The following is a 27,497-nucleotide window of genomic DNA, read 5'->3' on the forward strand; positions in this document are numbered from 1 at the left end:
AAGCAGTCTTCAGTAACACCATCTTCAGGTCTTTGAATCCCCCTTTACTTTTCTATAATACTCCCATAAAGCCTGACTCCTCTTAAACAACACTTTACCTCCCCAACAGCTCCTCTTAATCCAGTCTGAACCTGATCTTAAATTCTCTCCTTTAAACTGCTCCAACAAGACATGCAATACTAGCAGAGATATTTGACAAGTTGGTCCAAAATCTAACTGTGTGACGTCTCAACAGTAATGAAGTCATAATGTTATATTTCTATTTATTTTATATTGCACTGGCCACATTAAGTTTTCAAAATACAACTTAAGTTCATTAATCTACTCAAGTTTTCTTTCTAGATCCCAGTTTTGCTTTACAGAAATTTTTGGTTAAGTATAGAAAATGTACGCTCTAACAGTCTTGAAAATATTTTCTGATGCTTTGACAAAGTAGAGGAATCTACGCTTTGGACCAAACATTTGGAACAAATACTTGAATTAATATATTCATTTTAAAGTTATAAGTTTGTATAAAGCACTGAAAGAAGCAGATAAGAAAGACCTGTTAATGTAAGATAGGGGCTATAATGCGAAAACATTTGTAAAAAGTGTTGAAATAATTCCCTTTCAGTAGTTGCAGGAAGCCTTAATTTATGCAGCTTTAGATCTTTTAAAGGAATTATACTCACATTCACAGGTGTGCAAATCAAAATGAACTAATCCTACTTTTTAATTCTATATATTTCTAGCATATGGAGCTGCAATGCGCTCCACCGAACTCTTCCCCTTTCAACAAAATAGAACCTGAACTTTGACATATTTCAGGATAAAATTCTTCCAAAACCAGAAGTCCTGAGATTTCATTCCTAAATCTACCTTTCAGTAATGTTTTAGTACAGATTGAGCATGACTCTGTGTGTTGTTCACTCACCAGATACGGGCACACTTGTGACCCAAGACCAAACATAAGTTCACACTGCTTGTTGACATCATACATTGACCCAGGCAGCTGAGAGGAAAGATCGTATATTTTTCCACTCGGTTTGTCTAGGAGACATTCACCATAACCAGTACTGTTGTAAAAACAGGAACAAAATGTGAATAGATCACTCCTAATTAATTCATTAGGAACTTACTCATACAACATTTACACCTGCATATATCAGTGGAGTAACGGGTTTGCATGCCTACCTGACTTTAATTAAAATTAATAAAATAAACCAGGTCACTTGATTTTCCTTTATTGGATTTTGCATTATATCCACCAAACAAAGCTTACGGGTTTTTTTGCTTTACAGCTGTCATTTCTCATTTTCACATTCTTACACGAAAAAAAAAATGATACTGCCTAAATAATACCTACCACCTATTTTTTAAATAAAAACTTCCTAAAATAAAGTTTGTCTGTTCTGACCTACTAAAATCATACTAAACAGTTTATCAATAACCAATGCCACTATAGTAAAAAGAAAATTAAAAAAATCTTCTTAGCTTTATGCATTGAGTTCAACTTTAACAAAGTCATGAATCATCCAAAGATTATTTTTCTGGAGGACTGAGGCCCTATGAATCAGTGGTTAAACCTAACAACAACACAAAATTGGTATTTAAGCAATACTTTTAAAATACTTCTCAGAAAGACATGAAATTGAAAAAAAACCAAAACCCATAGCATTATACTGATACTTACTCAAGAAATTCAGTGATATATTTTTGACTGCATTTTGACCAGGTCCAGGGACTTGTATGGTAATTTAAAGTTGGAGCCATGACATGGTATTGATGTTTAATTCCAGCTTCTTTACATTTAAAGCTGTCATCATGAGGCACATTAAATCTAAGAAGCAAAACAGACAAACTCCAAAACAAATTCAGCAATAATTAATTGAAACTCTTTTTGTTGTAGCAGCAAAATGCTTGAGTTTTGAGTTTGAAAATGCCTTAAAATTTAATGGGACTCACTTATATGACTATCTGACATTATGGCAATAGATATCTTAAAAATGCCTTACAAAATTCTCTCCTTTTCTAAAATGCTCCTAATTATATAATGCTGGGCACAATAAGAATTTTACAACTACATAGTTCTTTAGCTCACCAGAAAAATTCCAGTGTTTTGGGAGTATGTCACTTTATTTAAACAACCCATCTCCTCAGCGGAATACACAGGCCTTCACTAGACTGTCCATAACATATTACCCCGATATTCACATCATAACTCTTACTATTCAGTAACAAAAACAAACTACAGAGCACATCAACATTGTATTTACGCAACTAACACATCGTCTTATTTTATATCTCAGTTTAAGTACCATGACAAATGGCATGTATGTAAATGAACTTCCAGGCACATGAAAATCAACAAGCTAGCTACTGAGCTCTGTAACGTCGTTGTTACCTACACTGTGGCATGCCTCATGGAGCTAGAGTATAGCACCTTTCTGCCATCACTGATGAGGTATGCTTCATAAAATAAAATGCTGTCATCTCCTCTTATTTTTCTGTGTAAAGTATTTCTCTTTGTGTTATTCTACTGTATTCTGAAAGGATCAAACACAAGGAAGAATATTTCTGCGTTATATTAACAATTGTCTTTTCTTAAAGATAAATTCCTATCAGGGCTAGAATGCAGTTGGAGTTAACAGGACTACGTTGCACATCTAAGACATCTGTCCCAGTGTCCCAACCAGTTCATAAGACAAAAGGACAGAATACAGCTGTATGGCCAGTATTTCCCATAATTCAGGATACCAGCCAGGTTATAAAATTCGCAATTTCTCTACCTCTAGGTGGTGGGCAGAGCTAGCTCACTGCAAGGGGCAAAAATAATGACTCTTTTAAAAGGACAGAGCAGACTGCACCCTCTTAGAAATGTAGAGCCCATCACTGGAAATTGGTCATATTCAAAAGGAAATTTAAAAAATTTACCTGCTGGAAATAGGTACTTACACATGTCCAAGCTCATGCGCTATAGTAAAAGCAGCACTCAATCCATTTTCTTCGCTTATAGAACAGCTGCGTAGTGGGTCACACATTGTACCTAGCTCTGCTAAACCTGAAAAATTGAATCCTTATATAAAAGCTTAATAGAATGAATTTTCATGTAGAAGGAGTGACTCTATAAACGAACACTATGGCATCCGAATTGAAAGTCATGCCTCAACTATGCAGCAAATTTATATAAAACGAACAACCACCTGGCACCAAAGTACACACCAGGGCAGAACAGCATTAAGAAGCTGATTTTTTTGTCTGTGTGACTTAAATTTTGCATCTATTTTCTGATTTATTCCCAACTGATTTTTCTCCCTACAGTGAAATTCTCTTATATATTTTCTGTTATAAAATCATACCGATTAAAATAGAATAACTCACCAAGAGTATCACACTTCTCTCTAGCTCTGCAGATATCTTCCCTTGAAGGAAAAGATTTATTTAAAATTATTACAGCAAATAAAAGAACATTTTTAAAGTATTTCACTGTTGCTATATTTACAGCAATTGTAAATCTGATTCTCAATTTTTAATCTTACAGTCCATTCAAACAATTTGCATTCTAGTGAAAGAAGTAATTTAAATTCACCAGACTAAGCTCACAGTACTGCTTTCTAGCTAGCTTGCAAAGAATAAAAATTCAAATACTATGTTATTTCTGTACAGTACAGAAGGTAGATCAAGCATGAAATGCTGCTGAAAAACTTGCAGATTGCAGTATACTTGAAACTGCCTTATGTACTGGACCATCTGCCAAAATAACAATGTAAAATTCAGGACAAATATCAAAGGGTTTGAAGTGCTGGAGTGTGTCCAACTTGAACACTGGGGGAAAAAATAATGAAAAAGAACAGCAAAAGAGAGAATATATTTCAGTGAATGAACATCAAAACCTTCACTGAGGTGATCAGTGTACAGGAAGAATATATACTAATATTTAAATGTTTTCCATTTGTAAGCTTTTGGTAGTTACAATTATGCCTGGACTATCAGGAGCTGACCGTAACTGCATCCTTCAGATGATTCCATTATGTACAACACCCCATCCCTATCACATATATGTACAATGGTTAAAGACTTCATTTCCCTGTAACAATTTCAGGTCTAAGCAATTTCCACCATCTTTAACAAAAGGTTCATCAGATGGTTAGCTACCAACATAGCACTCTCAGCGTAATTGCTCATGTATTGATAATCAGTGGTTTGGGAAGTGCAAGACAGATAATTGAGGTGAATAAAGACTATGAACAATATCAGTGAAATGGTTAAAAAGATGTTGTAAAAAAGAAACGGAACCATTTGTCTCACCTAGCTGAGTAATTATGGCTATTTCAGATACTGTACCTAGTGATAAGAACAGCAGTATCATGATGAGAAGGGTGAGCATCATCCAAAGTGTTTTGAGCTTGCTGCCATAAGCAAAAATTACGAAGAGTGGTAGCTGCATTAAAAGTGATAGCTGGTCCTTCCTAAGCAAGAAATGGCCAAAAAAAACAAATAAGGGTTTTAATATTCATGCACTTGCACTTATTACTTTGTTCATTTGTGCCCCTAATCTGCAAAACAATGACTGTGCATGGAAAGGAAGTCAGCAGAAGTCCACATAAGTTCACTCACACAGATTTGTTTGTAGGATCAGATCTTAATTTAGCTACAAGTCATCAGTCATGAGAACCCATTATTTTAATCAATGTATGTGAGCATGCACCATGTGTTAAATATTAAAAAAAAAAAAAGACTGACAAGACATTTATGATTAATAAATACAAAAACATGTATTTGAAAAGTGTATACTTCTTACGATCTTAAAATATTACAGTTGCTAGGGCTGAAAATCCTCCATCAAAACCCTCTATAAAAGCTGTCATTTCCCTGTCATGTTTCTATGTGTATAACCACACTTTAGGTAGTTATGCCCTAAGCTTTCACATAGTGTCTGATTTATGTCCATTTAGGTCAACAGGAGGTGCTAATAAGAGATGGGGAAATACAGGCATTAAATAAAGGCTCTGCAGTTAACCTCACATTTGACATTTAGTCTCCTATTTTAAAACAAAATTTTATAGTTAAAGAAAATATTTTGTACTTAAAATTAAAAAATTTTAAACTTTGGAATTACAATGCAAATCAATGTAATTTTTTATCAAAGAAAAATCAAATAAATATTTTTAATATTTATTTTTCCTACCTGTTCATTGTGAATTACAATTAATTTTACAATAACTATATTTATAAGATTTCCAATACTTGAATCTTTATAGATTGCTGCAACCTAAAGAGAAAAAAGTTATAAGATTAGAATATTAAACTCATATGATAAATCATATCTCTTTTTGTCATGCAAACAAGTTATCAAAGAAAAACAAGTTGCTACACAACAGATGTCTCAAGCATCCATCTGTACCTTTCTACTGAAGGATATGGTGATAAACCCAAAATAGTTGCCCAATGTTTAATATCCAAATAGCTATAATTTTATATTCATTTCCAAACACTTAGACACCATGTTGAAATGCTAGTGTAAAAAGTATACTTATTATACACTGTAAAACCTGTAGTTTATTGATAAAATATCAAAAAAGAACAAAAGTAATGTCACTGTGACTGTCATATACATAAACTGGTTTATGCAGACAATGTGTAGAATCAATACTTAAAATATTAGAGGGCTTTAGAAAGCAACTGTGAACCAATAAGTTTTTGCCCTTGCTTTTAATGGAAGATGGACTGAGTTGTAAACCTGTATTGAAAATATATGTGACACATACAAAGGTTTCTTTCCTCATTCATAAAATTCATATCTACATACCCAGCAGGCATTTTTATATATAATCTTGCAGCCAGATAGTAAAAATCATGAGTCAATTCCATACACCAAAGTGAACCACTTTGAAAGTTATTCTTCATAAAAGCAGTAAAAAAGATTATTTATTCTCAATAATAGCTTCAGACATCCTATCCATATGGATTCTACAATTTGGCTTAAAGCAGTTGTTGAATGACAGCCTTACCTAAACAAGAGTTGCCACCAAACACAGAAGCACTGGCTTTGCTCCCTTCTGGCTTGTGCTAAGGCTGCTAAGGCTGGAAGGCTACAAAAGTAACAGGATCAAGGAACTGATCCAGCTGCAAAACAATTTTTTGTTTGTTTGTTTTTTATCATGTTATATTGATCAACATGACCTCATTCCTGGTGCAGCCCCTCCAACACAGGTGCTGACAGAGGGAAAGGTGCAGAAGAACACACTTTTCAAAGTAGCCTACACTTGAATCGGCTCAAATTGCTTGTGAAACCACAGCCTTGCTGTGTATAAATCCTATGTACCTGAGACTGACTAATTTTGCTAAAAGTTGGAACTGACAGAGCACTGGCTCCCTACTCATACCCTCCCCTTCTCTAAACTGGAGAGAACACAACACGCAGCATCGTCCTTCATTCTTTTGTTGATACACAAGCTGGAAATAGAGAATTTGAAAAGGGTAGGGAAGGAGCCTGAGTTTTGGAATCCATGTGGAGACCACATTTCAGCGCAACACAGCTATTGTCTGCTTCCTTCCATATGGACTCCATTCTTGGTTACTAACCAGCAAGTGTCCAATTATTCCAAGGTGGGAATAAGGAGCATCTCTCAAGCACTCACTGAAGAGTTCAATTAGGCATAGACACGTGCAGAATACCTTTATCAAAGAACAGGTGCCTGTAAAGGCTCAAGCACTATATAGGCAGAAGGGATTCTCTAAATTTGAATGGAATAAACTACCATTTTACTACTATCAAAACTACTTTTAAACTACCACAAACCAGCAAACTCATAATGTGTTCTTATAGTTTGAGATCCACTTTGATAAACATAGAGAGGATATTTCTGGATATTTATCCTCCTCATGAAATATCACAAACAGTCAAGGTATGTTCCTGAATGAATTGTCCTCTTAGAATAACATAACACAATTATCACATTCATCTCAACTCATGTAACTAACACTAAGCTAGCTGTCTAAATTCCTTCAACAGTCAATGAAGGAGTAAGGATGAACTGTTGTGTAGACATGCCTATCTGAAGATACATATTTAGATATATGTATTTTCATACAAGACAGTAAGATATTTAATTTCTTCATCCCTTTACTATGGTGGGAGATAAGATGTCTAATTTTCAGATGTATGAGGCTTGGGAAGATTAATTTCAGCCCAACTATTCCAAGTTTTCTCTTTAGCAAAGAAGAAACAGAAGACGGGTTCATATGGCATTCCAAAATGATACTAGAGAGAAATCTGAAATGAGATCTGTGAGGATCTTTGGCTTACAATGTGAAGACGCTTGTCCCGACGACTGACTCTCCTACCACTTAAGCTGATCTAAGAGCACTTACAACAGAGAATTTGTTACAGCATAAACCTATACGAGAAGATTACACACATATAGTAATGACAGAAAGATCTTTTATGGAACAGGTAACAAAGCCAGACTGTTTCATGTCTAGATTATAATGTTGAAACATTGCTATAGAAGTACAGTAAACAGAATCCTAGAATGCTTTGGGTTGGAAGGGACCCTTAAAGATCATTTAAGTCCAACCCCTCTGGACACATGCAGGGACATCTTTCACTAGATCAGGTTGCTCAAAGCCCCGCCCAACCTGACCTTCAACTCTTCCAAGGATGGATATCCACAATTTCTCTGGACAACCTGTTCCAGTGTATCACCACCCTCATCATAAAACATTTCTTCCTTATTTCCAATCCAAACCTACCCTCTTCCAATTTAAAACTCTTACCCCTTGTCCCATCAGCTACAGGCCTTAGTAAAAAGTCTCTCTCGATCTTATGAGTCCTCTTTATATACTGAAAGGCCGCAATAAGGTCTCCTCAGAGACTTATCTTCGCCAGGCCCCAACCCCAACCCTCAACCCCAACTTATCAACCCCAACCCTCTCAGCCTTTCCTCATAGGAGATGTATTCCATCCTCTGATCATTTTCATGGCCGTCCTCTAGACCTGCTCCAACAGGTCCATGTCTCTCTTGTACTGGGGGCCCCAGAGCTGGATGCCGTACTCCAGGTGGGGCCTCATGAGAGCAGAGTAGAAGTGGAGAATCACCTCCTTCAACCTGCTAGCTATGCTTCTTTTTATGCAGCCCAGGATACCATTGGCTTTCTGGGCTGCAAGTGCACATTGCTGGCTGACGTGCAATTTTTCATCCACCAGTATCCCCAAGTCCTTCTCTGCACGGCTGTTCTCAATCCATTCACCTCCTAGTCTGTATCAATACTGGGGATTGGCCGGACCCAGCTGCAAGACCTTGGACTTGGCCCTGTTGATCTTCGTGAGGCTCACATGGGCCCACTCCTCATGCCTGTCAAGGTCTTTCTGAGTGGCATCTCTTCCCTCAAGCAAATCAGCTGAATCACTCAGCTTGGTGTCATCTGCAAACCTGCTGAGGGTGCACTCACTGCCACTCTCTATGTAATTGATGAAGATATTAAATAGTATTGGTCCCGATATGGACCTTTGAGGGACACCACGCGTTACTGGTTTCCACTTGGACATTGAGCCATTGACTATAACTCTTTCGATATGGCCATCCAGTCAATTCCTTATCCATCTAACAGTCCACCCACCAAACCCATATCTCCCCAATTTAGCAGCCAGAATGTTGCGGGGGACCGTATCAAAAGCCTTACAGAAGTCCAGGTAGATGACATCCATAGCTCTTCCCTTGTCCGCTGATGCAGTCACTCCATCATACAAGGCCACTAGATTAGTCAGAAACATCCTTCGATTAACTTGTAAATCAGTCTAGTTAATGTCTTGTTTTGGAACAGAAAGCTCTGAAATTCAGGGAACAGCTGCATTTCACTGGTTGTCAAGTAAAGAGCATGCACGTCATATGAGGTAGCGACGCTTGACACAGTAGACAAAAATCAGTACAGGATCTGTCCAGTTCTACAAAGGTATATATCAGGTAGAATAGGCAAAAGGATTGAGAACTGTATGGGGGAGTTAACTAGGTTCAGCTAACACCAAATAATATCACAAGTGCCTAAACTGCGACTGTCAACCTTCAGTGCAACATTACTCCTCAGTTTGTTAAAGGCCTCCTGTACCCATAGTATGTGAGAGGGAGACTCATTTCTGATCCTGGGTGATTAGAACGATCTGGGCAAGGAGTCCAAGCTGGAGCCTTCTTGGGATTAAAACTTAGCATTTCTTGTTCTTCTTTATGGTTATTACGGTAGCTGATGGATGTTCCCTCCTGTACACTAATAGTCCCTTGAAAAAAATCTGTTATTGTTGTGCAAGTGCTGTCTGTTGAGGTTATTGGCTAACAAAATCTGGAAACAGAGGAGGCAAAGAAACGAACACAAAACCCAGAGTCAGGTGTCTTCCTTCCTGCCTGTTGACACAATGTCAATTTAAAATATTTTAACAAAAGTATTTCTTCAAAACCCAACACAAGTTACTCATACCTCAGAGGAGATGCATTAGACTGAGTAAGTATAAGAAGAGAGAAGAATATCTCATTACACACCTGAAGAGAATCTATTGGACCTTCAACACTATATTCACCATCTGAATTATCTACTGGCTATCCCTGTCTGGAGAACAGCTGAGGTCTGAAATCATGTCACTTAGATGCCCAAGGCTAGCAGTTCTTGCCAGAATCTGAAGCATACTTTCTCTCATAGTGGAGACAGGTAAGCTCCTGCTAAATGTGAAAGTAACACTGCTCTCATTAACCCTACATTTGAGTCAAAGTATGGATCCTTTGTCTCACGGGCACTTTCATGACCTCCAAACATTTAGTTATTACCACTGCTTTCAAAAGATCAAAGAGCAAGACTCTGTGCTGATAATGAGATGCCCTTACCAGTGCAGTAAGGTATATTCTGCAGGTTGGCTGAACACAAGTGAAGAAAAAAAACCCTGAGAATTGAAAACCACAAACCAAACTTGAACATTTACCTAGGGAACTGTACAGGCTAGAATCACCAACCGAGATTTGAAATGACAGATTAATGCAGGGAAGTATCAAAGATCTGGAATGCAAGATTCTTATTTTTAATGAAAAAAATAAAGGGATAAGTACTCCCTGCTCTTGTATTCTAAGGATACCTCTTTCAATGCTCTCTTATTGGAAGCATTCATGAAAAAGGATGATGAAATGGGATAGGAATTTGATAGAATACACAATTTCTTTACAATTTCCAGATCTACTTGCTTTACAGTGATCTAAATCCAGGCTTCACAGAAGTGGGAGGTAATAGCCAAGACAAAGGGAAATTAGTTTCAAGAGATTTTTCAGACTCTTAAAACCAGCATCCACAGAACAGTTCAGACCACACAGCAACAAAGAAAGGAAAAAAAAAAAAAAAATAAATGAAGCTAGTTACCCTTCAGTGGAAGGATCACACCTTTCATTTTCATTAAATTCTCAAAGATTAAGTCTGATCTTGTCATCACCACAGCTGTGGCTGCCAGGTGACTGGAAGCAACTTGGTCACAATAAAGTTTAGTTTCTTTTGATATCCCTGTTGTAACTGTCCATTAAACTGGGACTGTGAATTGTGGCAAAATGCCCTATTTAAAAAAGGGGCTAGTAAACAAGCAAGTATATCTAGAGGCTGGAAGATAAGTAAATGATATATCCAAATAGAACTGGACTTCTTCAGCTCTTTTTTTCTTAAATATTGTATCACAAGACCTCTTTTTCTTTCCTCTTGTCTGTTACACACAACCATGGTACCAGGACAATACAAACATTCATATCCCTTGAAAGAAACACGTTATCACTTCTTAGTTCACATGTCTTTCAGGCTCCAATAATCTCTTATTTATCACTGTAGTGCTGAAAGGATGCAAGATATCCAGGATCTGGGAGATTTCTCCTTCACCTCTTTGATTGTCATATCCTGATTCTGTCATATATTTCGTAAGACCCCAGAATTGTCTGAAGTTGTGAGATAAAGAAGTCATCACAGCATTTATTGCTTCACTGAGAGAATGAGAAAGAGCTGTGTTATTTCTGCTGGTGTTACTCCTATTCTATTCCATCCATAATCCTGTACAAACCTGTGCTTTCACCAGTGGAACCTAATGCCAGCAGAGACTTCTCATGCAAACTTGCACAAGTATACCTACACACCTCAGTTACCATTTTTTTCCCCCTGTGAGTTTTAGGTCATCTCCTGTCCCCTCATCCAAGTCCTCTTCAATCTACCATCCCCTCAGTTAACCAAGTAGAGGTTCCAGATGACTCCCTATTGTGCTCTAGTGGAGGCAAAAAGAAAGAATAAATCCCTTTTAAAGGCTGAGTCACCCTGCCAGGAATGCCTGTGCTCTGTCTTATCTTAACTTGGGACTGAGATGGTTGCAAAGATATCCCTTTAATATTGCAATAACTCAGTAAATGGTGACTTAGTCATCATCATTTACAGCTTTTTGATGCAAATATGCACTAAGGGTATAATCGGATCACATCAAATGCTATCATGTACAGCTCAGATGTCAAAGCATCCTTCCATCCTTTCAGATACTGAAAGTACAGATACTGAAGTACAGATACTGACTGTATCTGAAAGAAACTACCTGAAAAGGTCATTTCACAAGGCACAACCATAGCCAGGCTTCTCTAGCCATTAGAAAGTACTCAGAGAAAGACATATGAGTGTTGCTTGGCAAAATGTCTCCTTATACACGAGATAAGTCCCAGGTAGCTTAGAGCAAGGCCTTTGTCATAATCAAACAGTACCAAGGCTTCGCTGTAGGGACAGACCTTGAACCCTGTACTACTGAGGAGAAAGTCATAGAGACAGATACTAGTCTAATCATTAAATATCTAATTAACAACAACAACCACCACCACCTAGGTAACAATAGTAGTAAACAGCACTAACAGCAGTGTAAAGATGGGCAAGTATGTGCCTGCCTACATACTGCAAAACTTCATAGAATCATAGAATCCTTTAGGTTGGAAAAGACCTTTAAGATAATCAAGTCCAACTGTAAACCTAGCACTGCCAAGTCCATCACTAAACCATGTCCCTAAGCACCACACCTACACATCTTTGAAATACCTCCAGGGATGGTGACTCAACCACTTCCCTGGGCAGCCTGTTCCAATGCTTGATAAGACTTTCAGTGAAAAAAGTTTTCCTAATATCCAATCTAAACCTCCCCTGGCACAACTCGAGGCCATTTCCTCTTGTGATATCACTTGTCATTTGGGAGAAGAGACCGACACTCACCTCTCTACAACCTCCTTTCAGGTAGTTGGAGAGAGCGATAAGGTCTCCCCTCAGCCTCCTTTTCTCCAGGCTAAACAACCCCAGTTCCCTCAGCCGCTCCTCATCAGACTTCTGCTCTAGACCCTTCACCAGCTTCCTTGCCCTTCTCTGGACACGCTCCAGCACCTCAATGTCCTTGTACTGAGGGGCCCAAAACTGAACACAGCATTCGAGGTGCAGCCTCACCAGTGCCAAGTACAGGGGGACAATCACTTCCCTAGTCCTGCTGGCCACACTATTCCTGATACAAGCCAGGATGCCATTGGCTTTCTTGGCCACCTGGGCACACTGCTGGCTCTAATACCTCTGTATTAGCTGGTGGACCTCAAGACGTAGCGAGGTATAAAGCATTATGACATTTAATATACAGGCACCCTCAAACTGGAATACAAGGACACTCACAATTTAAAAAAAAAAAACAGTAGGGTTTTTTTATACCCACACAGATATCCATATGTCAAGATAAGCAACAAGTCTAGCTCAGACAATTTTGTATGAATGATACTTTGAAAATAATTGTTTCCAGTTATTCATTGGTATATTCACTGGTGTATAATCAAATACCCATTTTCATTTTAACCACATCAAAGTGCACAAGATCATGTGGTTTTATATATACAGAAGAAGAAACACGTTAAGGTACAGAACTTAAGCAAGAAATAAATGCCTTTGTGCTGGCTCTCTAGATTTCACTGAATGAGAGATAAAAAGCACTGAACATTCCTGCAGCATTAGTAGTGAGTGAAAAAGGGATAAAATACAAGCTTAGTAGTCTAAGTAGTAGATGCAAGGAGCAATATACTCATCACTAAATTTTGAATTTAAAAATATTTATTGCCTTTCAGATGTTAGTCTCAGAAATGAAATGATTAGCCTACAAATTATTCAAGTCTACTGCCTATTTTTAAATGATGACTATATGGCAGAATCAGTAATGTGAAATATTCTTAAATGCTAGTATGCATCTATGTTTTCCCAGATTGTTATGGAAAGATGAACTCTTGAGTTGTATGGTATGAACTGCAAAGAAAGTATAAAAACATTCTTTAAATTAATCCCATATGTATTAGGACAAAATAATTTGGCTGGTTTTTTTAATGACAGGAGCAGCACACTGGTGCACAGGATCTTTCTGCGTAGAAAATATTTCACGATCAATGCTGATGATTAGCTGTCAGAATGGCAAAAAAAAAAAGTATAAACAAGACTACAACTAGAAAAGCATTTTGCTGTTAAGACCTGTTACTCACTTCCTTACATTTTACATCTCAGTAAATTACGGTAGCCACAAAACACTACTAAACCAACAGTAACTATTTCAAGGTACTTCAATGGCAGCTTGATTTGCACAGATCTGAAAGGCTACACAAAGAACAAAACAATGGAGAGTCAAAGCCATTTATGTGCAGTCCAAGTCAGGAACCTGTCTTGATGAAAATTAAAAATACCATTTTTTAATACCATTTTATAATGGTACTACTTTACCACTATATAATGCCATTTTATGATTCCACAGTCTCACTACAAGTTAAATGATCTAAATTGATGCTGTCTCAATCCTCTCCTTGAATGCATGGCTGCCCCCCTCCCACGCTCCAGCTCTAGCACTCACATGACTAGGCAGTCAGCCAAGCTCACAATCTCAGCTGGCCAACATAGCCTACCACAGGTGGTTTTACATGTCAAATTTTCTTTTCAGAAAGGCAAGATTACAAAGTTCTTGCTGCAAGCAGACTAAGAACAGACCAAGAAGTTTTTCACTACCAAACTAACTATATAAGCAGTACATTTCTTAAAAAGATGTCAATAAGCAGGTACCTGATTCAGAAAATGAGGACAGTACCTCAGAATGTATCATGGAACCAGATTTGATGAGGTTTTGGTGCTTTTACAGTAAACTCCAGTATCTTAATGAATTATTTCAGTTGCTAAGATCGAGTCTTTGTGTTAGGGACTTCGAACTGTCACAACATAATATGCCTAAGATAGAGTCCTCCAGCTACTAAATGTATTAAGACAGTACCTACTGCCTGCTCTGCTGATGCGACGCTTTGTTAGTTAAGCAATCACAGATTTCTTTATTATTTTATTTATCATTTCACATTAAATAACACCACTCTTTATTGTATTTCAATACAAATGTTTTGATAAAGTCCTACAGCAAAGGTATTCTTTGTACCTTTAAATACATATTTCAATCAGAACTAGTATTTCGAGGACATAGTGTAAATACTGTGAATACTCATCTTGCCAAGATTTATGCAATTTTAAAGAAATGAGAAAATGCATTCCAGTTCCAGTTCAATGGGATTACTTGCATGCTGAGAGTTAAGCCTTTTCAGGTTGAATTGGATGAGTGACAAGACACTTAAAATCCTAAAAATATTTAGCATCTTATTTTCCACTCATAAAACAGTATCCTATAGCAGCAAGTTTACTTTGGTAGCTTTGTTGATGCTAAAAAAAAAAAAGGAAAAAAAGAAAAGAAAAATGGGCCAGGATTTCAAAGCTTCTTCCGGGAGCTAGATATCTATGTTTCATTAAAACTTAATGGGATTTATATGCTTAAACTTTTTTAGGTTTCTTTAAAATCCAAGCCAAAACTGAATATCCTTAAAAGTTTCAGAATTATTATAAGAGTAGAGTATAATGCTTGATTCATTTTAAATGTTAGCAACCTGACAATTTCCTGTAACAGGAGAAGTTGCTTGACCAGACACAAGTACCAGTTAAATGTAATAATCAAAGCTATCTGTATAATGGCAGAAAGGATAAAATTTAATAGTTTCATTTCTTCCCTTTATTGGTAATGAAATAAGACTAAGAATGGTTCTATTTCAAACACTAATAGGCTGTGGGTCAAGAAATGACCCACCTGCATATTGGTGAATTCTAATACAGATTACATAGCAGAGAGTTGTAGTCATTTGTTTTCCTATTCTTCACATTTATTATTAGCTTATTTTTCAGTAACTATTATGGGAAAGGAAAAGGAAGAGAAAAAAAAGAGACTGAAGACTGTATCTTCATATGCATTATTTGATTTTTGAATCAAAGGCGATTCCCTTCTGAGGGGAACAGAGGGCCCAATATGCCAACCAGATCCATCCCACAGGGAAGTCTGCTGCCTCCCTGGGGCCCGGGTTAGAGACGTTACTAGGAAACTCCCTGGTCTGGTACGGTCCTCTGATTATTACCTGGTATTGGTTATGCAGGTTGGCTATGATGAGGTTGTGGAGAGAAGTCCAAAAGCGATCAAAAGGGACTTCAGGGCACTGGGGCGATTGGTTGAGGGATCAGGAGCACAGGTAGTGTTCTCCTCAATCTCATCAGTGGCAGGGAAGAATACTGAAAGGAACAGGAAAACTCACCTTCTCAACACGTGGCTCAGAGGCCGGTGCCACCGGTGAAATTTGGGGTTTTTGGTCATGGGAACATTTACACGGCACCAGGCCTGCTGGCGACAGGAAGAGTTCAGCTATCTCAAAGGAGCAAAAGGGTTCTCGCCCATGAGTTGGCAGGGCTCATCAAGAGGGCTTTAAACTAGGTCCTAAGGGGGAAGGGGATGTAACCAGGCTCACTAGAGAGGAGCCCAAGGGTGGCATGCCAATGTTGGGAGTGAAATTGATAGCCCAGCTCAAGTGCATCTACACCAATGCACGCAGCATGGGCAACAAACAGGAGGAGTTGGAAGCCATTGTGCAGCAGGATAGCGATGACTTAGTCGCCATCACTGAAACGTGGTGCAATGACTCTCATGACTGGAGTGCTGCAATGGATGGCTATAAGCTCTTCAGAAGGGATAGGCAAGGAAGGAGAGGTGGTGGGGTGGCTCTGTATGTTAGGGAGTGTTTTGATTGTGTAGAACTCGGCCATTATGACGATAAGGTCAAGTGCTTACGCGTAAGGATGAGGGGGAAAGCCAACAAGGCAGATATCCTACTGGGTGTCTGTTCTAGACCACTCAATCAGGATGAAGAGGCAGGTGAGGCATTCTATAAGCAGCTGGCAGAAGTCTCACAATCACTAGCCCTTGTTCTCGTGGGGGACTTCAACTTACCGGAATCTGCTATAAATACAACACAGCAGAGAGGAAACAGTCTAGGAGGTTCCTGTAACTTCCTGACACAGCTGGTAAGTGAGCCTGCCAGGGGAGGTGCCTCACTTGACCTGCTGTTTACAAACAGAGAAGGACTGGTGGGAGATGTGCTGGTTGGAGGCCATCTTGGGCTTAGCTACCATGATATGATAGAGTTCTCAATTTGTGGCGAAGTAAGAAGGGGGATGAGCAAAACCACTACCAAGGACTTCCAGAGGGCAGACTTTGGCCTGGTCAGGATGCTGGTTGAGAGAGTCCCTTGGGAGACAGTCCTGAAGGGCAAGGGGGTCCAGGAAGGCTGGGCATTCTTCAAGAAGGAAGTCTTAAAGGCACAGGAACAGGCTGTCCCCATGTGCAGTAAGACGAACCGGCAGGGAAGACAACCAGCCTGGCTGAACAGGGAGCTTTTGCTGCGACTCAGGAAAAAAAGGAGAGTTTACCACTTTTGGAAGAAGGGGCAGGCAACTCAAGAAGAGCACAGGGATCTGGTCAAATCATGCAGAGAGAGAATTTGAAAGGCAAAAGCCCAGCTAGAACTCAATCTGGCCGCTGTTGTAAGAGATAATAGAAAATGTTTTTACGAATACATTAACAACAAAAAGAGAGCCAAGGAGAATCTCCCTCCTTTATTGGATGCAGGGGGGAACTTGCCACCAAGGATGACAAAAAGGCTGAGTTACCTAATGCCTTGTTTGCCTCAGTCTTTACTAGTCAGACCAGTTATCCCCAGGGTATTCAGCCCCCTGAGCTGGAAGACAGGGTCAGAGAGCAGAATAAACCCCCCATAATCTAGGAGGAAGCAGTTAATGACCTGCTATGCCACCTGGACACTCACAAGTCTATGGGGCCGGATGGGATCCACCCAAGAGTACTGAGGGAGCTGGCAGAAGAGGTTGCCAAGCCACTCTCCATCATTTATCAGCAGTCCTGGTTAACAGGGGAGGTCCCAGATGACTGGAGGCTTGCCAATGTGACACCCATCTACAAGAAGGGCTGGAAGGAGGATTCGGGGAAAATTATAGAGTGGTTCATCTTGAGTGCGCTCAACAGACATGTGCAGGCAAACCAGGGGATCAGGCCCAGCCAGCATGGGTTCATGAAAGGCAGGTCCTGCTTGACCAACCTGATCTCCTACAACCAGGTGACCCACCTAGTGGATGAGGGAAATGCTGTGGATGTTATCTACCTGGACTTTAGTAAAGCCTTTGACATTGTCTCCCACAGCATTCTCCTAGAGAAGCTGGCGGCTCATGGCTTAGGCTGGTGTACTCTTCGCTGGGTAAAAAAACTGGCTGGATAGCCAAGCCCAGAGAGTTGTGGTGAATGGAGTTAAATCCAGTTGGCGGCCGGTCACAAGTGGTGTTCCCCAGGGATAAGTTTTGGGGCCAGTTCTGTTTAATATCTTTATCAATGATCTGGATGAGGGGATTGAGTGCACCCTCAGTAAGTTTGCAGATGACACCAAACTGGGTGGGAGTGTTGGTCTGCTTGAGGGGAGGAAGGCTCTGCAGAGGGATCTGGACAGGCTGGATTGATGGGCCAAGGTAAATTGTATGAGGTTCAACAAGGCCAAGTGCCAGGTCCTGCACTTGGGTCACAACAACCCCATGCAACACTACAGGCTTGGGGAAGAGTGGCTGGAAAGCTGCCCAGCGGAAAAGGACCTGGGGGTGCTGGTTGACAGCCAGCTGAATATGAGTCAGCAGTGTGCCCAGGTGGCCAAGAAAGCCAATGGCATCCTGGCTTGTATCAGGAATAGGGTGTCCAGCAGGACTAGGGAAGTGATTGTCCCCCTGTACTCAGAACTGGTGAGGCCACACCTTGAATACTGTGTTCAGTTTTGGGCCCCTCAGAGGAGAAGCAGAGGCTGAGGGGAAACCTTATCACTCTCTACAACTAGCTGGAAGGAGGTTGTAGTGAGGTGGCTGTCAGTCCCTTCTCCCAAGTAACAAGAGATAGCGCAAAGAGGAAATGGTCTCAAGTTGCACCAGGAAAGGTTTAGATTGGATATTAGGAAAACTTTTTTCATCGAAAGGGTGGTCAAGCATTGGAACAGGCTGTCCAGAGAGGTGGTGGAGTCACCATGCCTGGAGGAGTTCAACAAACGTGTAGATGCGGCACTTCAGGACATGGTTTAGTAGGCATGGAGGTGTTGGGTTGACGGTTGGACTAGATCTTAGAGGTCTTTTCCAGCCTTACTGATTCTATGATTTGTTTGACAAAGCAATATATAATTGAGTAGAGAGTTGGACCAGATGAATTCCAAAGGTTCCTTACAACTTAAATTATTCTGTGATTCTATGACATCGCTGAAATGCTTCAAGGAGAAGGGATATGAGCTGGGATATGTATGCTTGGGGGAGTGGGTATGAAATTAACTGGACTGTGAAGAAAATCTTTCAGAATTAAGATCTGATTTTACATTTTAAAAAAAATCTGCATTTGTAACAGCTAAACATTTCTAGAAATAAAGTCTTAACAAACTTTTGTTTCAAGATTACCTTCCGAAGTACCAGATGTACATGTGGAATAAGAGCAGCCAGAAGATGCCAGCTATACATCTTACTATCTACTGTGGCATTCAAAGATATAAATTCACATTAAAGATGTAGTGTTTTATTGTATGCCATTACCTCAAAGCCAGCAATAATTGCCCTAAGCCCTAGTTTTACAGTAGAGGTAGGTAAGCGCAAGAATGAAATCACCAGCTTTTTAGCGAAGAACTGGTATTCTTTCACTCATACATGTGTATGTTAAATGTTAGAACTTAAAAGCAGTTCATATAGACTCTCTTTAGCAGCAATTATACAATGCATATCCTATTTACCTAGTAGAAGTCCAATTATGTAAGTAAAAAGACACAAGAAACATTGCACTGTAAGGAACAGTGGTTGAATGTACAACACCTACAGATGCAGGAACAATGTTTGTTCTTAAAAAAGAACACCAGGAATTACATTAGCTATAATCACAACAGCGCCTCATGAAAATTATACAAGTGTTCCATTTCACCTTATTGTAAAGTTTTTTAAAAAACAGCTTCCATTTTAAAATAATGTTTTGATCACTTCATTTTGGTTCTTAGTACAGCTCTGTATTAAAAGAGTAACTTTATAAAAATGGCATCTTTGGGATCAGTTGTTTCTAAAAAAGAATTCCAATTTGAGTCTGTACTATAAGTTAAAGAAAAAAATCCACCTTTCACTACTGATATTTTTTTTCGTAATACATGGACTTTCAGTATTACAAACTGGCAGCACCACTGCCAGTAGAAAAATTCAGAAGACTATAAAATTAAACTATGCTCATCTCCCTTAAAATTTCATTATTTTTGTTATAAACAAATTAAAGAAAACTCCATCTTCTAATTTAGGTGCCTACAGCTGTGTAATAGGTGACGGCACCTCTACTGCCATCAGCTGGAGACCTAGACATTACAGTAAGCAGAACTCAGTTCAGTTGCCTAACTACACATTATGTAGTGTCACTTCAGATGCTATAGGTTCAGATACTTATACAGAACTGGCAGATATGACATGATCTACAGGAGACTTGCACACCTTTGTTAAGCAGCAGCTGAGGCCAAGTCAGATGTCCTATGGCATCTTAACTGGCACTGAACACTTCTATGATGCAAATTAATTTATCCCCGTGGAAACGAGAGCTATTCTGTTCATCCAAAAGTAGACATCTATAACTAGTCAAGTGAATAGCTCTCTTATTTAAAGCAGATATCTCCATAGATACCTATATGTAGGTGTCTTAATTTGCAAGCCCAAAGTTAGATGCAGTTTCACATAAATTAAGCTTCATGAATAGATGGAAGGACAGAAATCTAGAAATAATTACTATGCAGAATATTTCAGCACGCCTTTTGCTGAAAAATGGTTCAACAGATGTCATGGTAAACCTTTGATTTTACAGAGCTTCTGTACTAGTTCCTGAATCAACACAAGAAGTGACTTTTGGTTCAAGAAAGAATTTACTATAGAAAGAGCTCAACTAAGTGATGCCAACTCAAAGTCTGACCCATATTAATTTGAAATTACTTGAAAAATTAGCATTACTATAACCAAGCATTTTTCCACAATGCCTTTTAACCTCTGTCTGCTGTAATTAATCCATATGTTTAACTCACTGAAGCTTAAGAACTCTTCTAATGCAGCAGCAAATCAGGAAATAGGTCACAGCATTTCACCTATGCACCTTACTGCATTAAACTGAAAAGATCCATAATCTGAAGTTTTGGCCCTACTTTTTTTTTTATGTTTATGGAATCTCCTTCTTTTAATACAGACTTCAGTCAAACCAGAAGACAGGGAAGTTGCAGAAGAGAAAACAGAACAGAAATAACTGAAATTGCTAACACTTATGAACTTAAGTTTACTTACTATTGACATCAGTGTTAGTATGTAGTGCTGTAAATTCTGCCCATGGTGACGAACCATTTTGGTGTCAGCTGTAACCATCACTTCTACATATCTTGGATAGGAAAGAAAACGTTTTTTCCTGGAACGTGGATTGCCACCATCCTCTATAGATAGATTATTTAAAGCATACTCTAAACTGAGAGACTTCCGTAAAACATTGCTCTCTTCATTTAAACTGCTAAAGGTTGGATGTAGTAAAGTTCTCTTGTTCAACTCTTTTTCTGTAAAGTAAAAAAAAAAAATGTATTGTTGAATGCAGTTTCTAAATTTAAAAAAGAGAAACAGGCAAAAGGCTGCCCAAAATAGACAAAGCAAACTTATATTTATCATCTTATTTCCAAGAGAACCAGTGCAAGAATTAAAAAAATATATTAAACATGGAAGGCTGTAATAGGAACATCAAATTAGATGTCTTGTACATTATCATATAGTTCTATCACATATGGATTCATTGTTAAAAATTAGTTAAGAGATAGCAATATTATACAGTTCCTAGAATGCAGTATAATCCAAACAGGCAGGCTGGAAGGAGACAAACACTACAGCTCAAGCAGTGCAAAGGAAGAAAGTTAATTAAACAAAATACATATTTTTACATACAAACCTTTGACACCAACAGAACCAATCAAAACAAACCATAACAAAGACTAGGCCTGAGTCCTGAATTCAAGTCCCTATTGACTTTTTCATTTATGTAACATTTATTTATATAAAGATGGAGTTTACTTCATAAGCAAGTATGCATCAAAAGACTTCAGTGACTTCCTTAACAGCTTTGTTAATATTTATTATGTAGGATCAGGTTCTAAAGGAAATATAGAACCTACTCCAATACCTCCAAACTAAGTACTGTAATACTTCCAATTATGCTGTATAGTCCAGCCACCAAAGGCTTCTGATGCCCAATACATAAAATCCATGCATAGATCAGGGAGTCACCTTAGCAACAGCCCCCATAAAAATACTTAACTGAGAAGTGTAACTGAATTCTCACTACTCTCCAGAACTTAAGCACCTAACTAGACACTTCAGCCCCCTCAGAACAAACCTCCACTGTCTTTCTGGAAGCTAGATTTCCTCTTAAAAAGTAGTTGCCAAAGGATATGTCTCCTAATCCTTTTATTCTAATGACTTAGTGACTACAGCACTGACTCAAGAATTCAGAGATCCCAATTCTGTCACCCTCAACTTGAAAGGACTTAAATTTATGCATTCCCTATTTCAAGGGAAAGGCCCCTCATCTGTAAACTTTAAGCTACTTTTGACAGGTCAATAGTCTGTCCTCTTTAAAGTTAGGGCACAATACAGCCAGAAAACAACAGCAGAGGGACAACAGCAAGCACCTTAAAGTTTGCTGAGTAATTGTCTAAAAGTCAGTCACAAAATATAGCTATAATAATCGCAAAACTATTAGCACTAACAATAACAAGTGGAGAATTTGGGGACTGGCTTTGAAAAGGAACTCGTTCATGAGTACCTACGTATATTAGATGTGTTCAGACTGAATGAGTTTGCTTCAGCCAGTTCTCTTCAGTGCATCAATCTATCATCTCATACGCACATTTTCTTTACCAGGTCACAGAAGGTGTCTGAGATTTCAGAGTACTGGCAAAATGGGAAACAGCATCTATATTTAAAGTGGGAGTTTAAAGACAATCTAAATTTATGGACCAGCCAAGACAAATTCAATACCAGAACAAATCAAAATAGTTTTGTTTATAAACACCAGAAATCAACAAGTGGATGAGTAATAGCTATCATATTTATCAAAAACATATTATGTCAAACTCAGATGAGCTTCCCTGTATTAAGGAAACAGGATTTATGGATAGAGGAAATGCAGCAGATGTCCTATCCTGACTTGAGTAAGGCTTGTACCAGGGTTTCCAATTAATTTTTCATCAGTAAGTTAGTTTAGAAGAAACCAGGATAAAGTGAGGAAAAGGTTAGACAATTTTAGAAGTAATTATCATGGTCCAATTTCAAAATAAAAAGATGTACTGAATGCTATGCCTCTCCATATCCTCTGTCAAGGTTCACTTACTAGAGAAAGAGAAACTCTCATGATCAAAAGCATTGCTAGATATACTCTGTTCGTCCTTGAAGGGAGGATGTGAATAACAAGGCAAGGCCAGCATTAAAGGAGACAAATCTCTTCTTTAGAAAGACAGAAATATAACACAAGGTTTTTCTCCATGAACATTTCTGCAACTTCGCTTTCCCAAAAATGACTGATCCCTGGCTCACAATCTTTTGTAGTTGCTCCAATAAATGAAAAGGGGAAAAATGACCATGTTCTTAATGCTTGGAGCCTTTTTCTCACACTAGGTTGCTTATATTAATAGAATTCTCATACACAACATAGAAAAAAAAAATCACACGAACTTAAACACCTCTACTTTGGTTCAGTACATATTATTCATCATTAAAAAAGAATCAGGAATAACAACACTTGCTTGATTTTCAAACAAAGTACTAACTCCTTGTTCTGCAATAACAATCAATGAATAGATAGCATCAGCTTCCTAAAATAGAGCTAAAGAAAAGAAATAACTTTCACTAGAATTTGTTGAATGCACGATGATCATAATGGTCACTTTCTGGCCTTAGTATCTACAGAAAAGCAGAATTCTCAACATATTGTTTCTGAGCATAAAATATGCTTTAAGAATTTTCCAAAATTAAAAACACTAGCCACTCAAGCTACATCATTATTTTTGCTATTTATATTTTCAAATATCTGGACAGATATTCCTTAAGAAAATAAAGTTGAAATTTTATTATTTTCCTTTTCTTCAGATAGTCATATTTATGCACTCAGCCTTGCTTAAACATTCCTGAAGTACAAGTACATTCAAAATGCATACATGCAGATTTCAATCTCAGGAAAGGTGTAGAATTTTCATTAGACAGGATGTTTCTAAATGCCAAGCTGAAGCAAATACAAACTGCTTTCTCCTATTGTGAGTCTCCACCCATTTGTGTTTTCTTTGAAGCCCAATAAATGAAGTTCATATGCTTCTATCAAAAGCAAAAGAAAAGCATTTATGTCACTAGGCTTAACAAAAAAAAAACAAAACAATTTTTTTCCAACACAGTGAAAAATATTTTTTAAATGGCACTAGTATAATACTAAAGGTTAAGTAGTACATTGCTCAGGCAGGACCTTCAAAGGCTTTTACATCATTACACCCCAAAGCAGACGGTATTTCAGTGTTTAAAAATGAGTCTATGGACACCTACAATTTCAAATAAATCCTTTCTAATCCTGCTCTTTTGTCTAGTTTTTGTACTTTGACGGTAGCTGCAGGTGCCTTTCTTGCATCATACTATTTTCCAACTATGAAGATGCATGCATAACTATGAAAAACAACTACTGAAAGTTTTCTGCCCCACTAGAAAACATATTAGTTTAAAGCACAGTGCTTTCTACTCACTGCTTCATGGTATTAATAAAGCTTTTTTGTCTTTTGTCGTCACTTTCACTGCATACGTTCTTGCTCTTAAGTTACTTTGCTTAATGATTGACCCATATACTGTGAAGCTATGAAAGTACAACCATTCACTTGTCACATATCCTAATAGTACGCTTGTAAATTACTCTACTTTCCCTTATATTAAATAAAACTAAATATTATTAATATGTAGTATGAATGTATTATTAAAATACTCATAAGGACAAAAATCTACATTAATGGGTAATATTAGATACTTCCATTTTTAAGGAAGACAGATGTCCTGTATTATCTGTTAGGCTTGCAATAAGTTCATTACCTTTTGTGAATATAAGCAACAACAACTCCTGTGGATCTACTCTTTAAATGTTCACATATGGGACAATGTAGGTGTAAAAGTAAACCCACAGAGAAGTTCTTGCAATATCATGATTTTTTTTTTTTACATGCACATATTGTCCTACATTTGAATTAGCCACTGACAGAAAAAAAAGAAATGGCTGCCCAGCCTACGTGAAAGAAATTCTAATGGAACATCTGGAGATTATTTACAAAAATTAAATCTTGCTTTTTTTTTTAAACATCTGACATTTGAAAAAGTCACATTGAAATTTAAAGTATGACTATACCTGAAACTTCACAAGGCTTATGGGATTTCTGATACTTTTTTTTAAGTTCTTCATGCCTGTATATAAGATGTGGTTTGTTATGCTCATCTTCATGTTCACCTCCATCCGCTTTCATCAGAGGTTCTAAAAAATATTCACCATCATGTGCCTTAAAGGTGCCCATCTGAAAGTAAGAGAAGTAATTGATTTATTTTCCACTAAAAATACTGATATAAAAATAATTTTCATTGAAATAATAAACTATTTATGACAATATTTTTAAAATAATGGAAGTACATTTGCATGTGAGACAGAGGAAACTTCAGCGGAAGCTGGAGATGGAAGCTTGAAGGTAAGGCAAAGAGAAGTTTGCTTTCAGAGACTTGTCCCACCAAAATAACTCATAACAGACTACCTTGTGTGTTAACAATGTATCATAGGTAATCACTATACAGAGTTAATGAAACAAAGGAGATCACAAAAGTAAAGAGAATCTAGGTATAACCAAGCAGGACCAACTGGGAACTGTGCAAAGGGGAGCAGAGGCCATCAAGAAATTCAGGATTTGAGTGTTGTCCAAATTCTGGACCAATTTGTTGCCTTCTGTCCTTTACATAATTTATATAATATTTTTATTCTAAAATTGCATTTTGCCCATAGATTAGAAACAGTGTCAACCTGATACTGTTTTTAAAAAAGACTTGGACACGAGTTCCAGGAATTCAAAGTTGACAGCTTCATTAATGTGTTTTTCTCCTCAATTTCCACCCCCCCCCTCCCCCCCAACACACACACATGGATAACTATGTAATGAGAACCAAAGGAATTTGATTACTAACAAAAGCACTAGCACATCTACAAAGAAAAAGAACAAAAATTAAGCTCCTTTCCCCCACCCCCTTGCCCCATAATCCATTCAATTATGAAATCCTAAACAGTATTTCTTCCTTCTCTCTGCACTTCTAACCAAATTCATAGTTTCCTATGGCTTAAGTACCTTATTTCAGGAGACTATGAGGAAGAAAAACCATGTAAGAATTTCATCAAATTATTTTCAGACTTTTTGGCAACTTCCGCACTTCAGCCAATTAAACACCTAGAGTGAGCAGGTGCACTGCATTCTGTTAGCTGTTTTGCCATATTAGTGAGGCCAATAAAAGAATAATGATAATCTACATAACATGGTTTAAGAGATTAAGTATTCATGTCAACCTTGAAACTCAGGGTTAGAGAGAGAGTGGCAGAGCAAGATACACGAGAATAGAAGTGAGAATAAGTTTTTTTTTCAAGCAACCTACAAATAGTCTTTTAAAATCTGCTGCAGACTACCTTAGTGTCCAAGGTATTGTACTGGAATTATAATATCCCCTTGAATTTGGGCTCCTTCTAGTAGTTATCAGTTTTCTATGTTTAAAAGTCTGTTAGGCTTCAGGCATATGTCAGACTATCTGTAATCTTGCCTGATACATAGTCTACGTATCACACAAAATTACAGCTATTGTAAACCCACTGTGGTTAGATCCTCTGTATCACCTTTGTTGCAGAATGAAAAAAGACCCAGCTAAATAGTATTTTCCTTTCAAGACTGTTTAAATCTAACTCGCAGAAACACTTTTTCCCCTTACTTTCATTTAAATTCTTTGCAAGTAGTTTTCATGCTGGATCCTTTATATGTTCAGTTCAGCCTTCTCACATCCAATGTTTCCAGGGCACGTTTGTAGAGGACAGCAGATTGAACGTACTGAGAACGCTATGTGCCTCCCTGGAAAGGGCCTCATGAAAACAGATATGCCACAGCTTGTCAGTTAGTGCTAAGTAGGTGCAACCTTCTGGGCAAAATGACAGGGACAGACAAGAAGAGCCTGTCACTCAGGGCCAAAGAAGCAAGAACTGATGCTAAGATTCATGTTGATGTTTTTTATATAAATTATTAAAGTCCCAATTACCAAAACATGATAAATTTGACCCCAAACTATTTGTGAACACTAACATGCTAATTAATTCTTTTCTCCTGACATACCATAAACCCTATTTCTACATGAGACATTTAAAATATATTATTTTAGAGTTAAGCAAAAACTTTACTGCTACTGCTTTATTCTACTCATACATTTTACTTCCCTCCTACTCCTTCCAATAGCTATAGCAGGTATTCTGTATTTGTTTCTTCAATGGCTTTTCCAACTAACAGGCTTTCAGACTTTAAAGAAATGGTTTCATTTCTTTAACAAACATATTGTTAAAGACAAAATTTCTTTAACAAACATATTGTTGTAGAAATGAAAACAAACACTTTCATTTCTACAACAAACATATTGATTATGAGAATAATAGCACAGAACTAGTAAGGAGTTTGTGCTACATTTTAAACCAAACTCATCTTCTAGGATATCAGACTTTCACTGGAAAAGATGAGCTGCAAGAACAAGGCTATATTTTTCTACCATTTCACGCTCAAAAAAAAAAAAAAAATCACTAAGACATATGTTTGAGTGAGTTTGAACACTGAAAATTCCAGACTCCTGACCCCATACTCAGACAGCCAAGTGCTACCAGAGCAAAAATCTTATCTAGGAATTCAAAACCATATTTATGCACCATTATCCTATCCAGTGGATGGGGAAGAGTCAACATGAGG

The 27,497-nt window shown here is 37.9% G+C and overlaps 1 protein-coding gene across 1 annotated transcript in view; it reads right to left on the minus strand.

Annotated features, from left to right (window-relative positions):
- ADAMTS20 (ADAM metallopeptidase with thrombospondin type 1 motif 20) overlaps positions 1–27,497 on the minus strand; it is a 103,740-nt gene that overhangs the window by 64,690 nt on the left and 11,553 nt on the right. The window contains exons 3-10 of the mRNA XM_072876036.1: positions 24,881–25,043; positions 20,758–21,017; positions 5,168–5,251; positions 4,324–4,448; positions 3,361–3,401; positions 2,935–3,040; positions 1,673–1,819; positions 914–1,055 (exon numbers count right to left, since the gene is read on the minus strand). Of these exons, the coding sequence (XP_072732137.1) occupies positions 914–1,055; positions 1,673–1,819; positions 2,935–3,040; positions 3,361–3,401; positions 4,324–4,448; positions 5,168–5,251; positions 20,758–21,017; positions 24,881–25,043 (1,068 nt within the window). The remainder of the gene's footprint in view (positions 1–913; positions 1,056–1,672; positions 1,820–2,934; positions 3,041–3,360; positions 3,402–4,323; positions 4,449–5,167; positions 5,252–20,757; positions 21,018–24,880; positions 25,044–27,497) is intronic.

Source organism: Ciconia boyciana, chromosome 1 (genome assembly GCF_034638445.1).
Source record: "Ciconia boyciana chromosome 1, ASM3463844v1, whole genome shotgun sequence".
In the NCBI taxonomy this organism is placed as follows: domain Eukaryota; kingdom Metazoa; phylum Chordata; class Aves; order Ciconiiformes; family Ciconiidae; genus Ciconia; species Ciconia boyciana.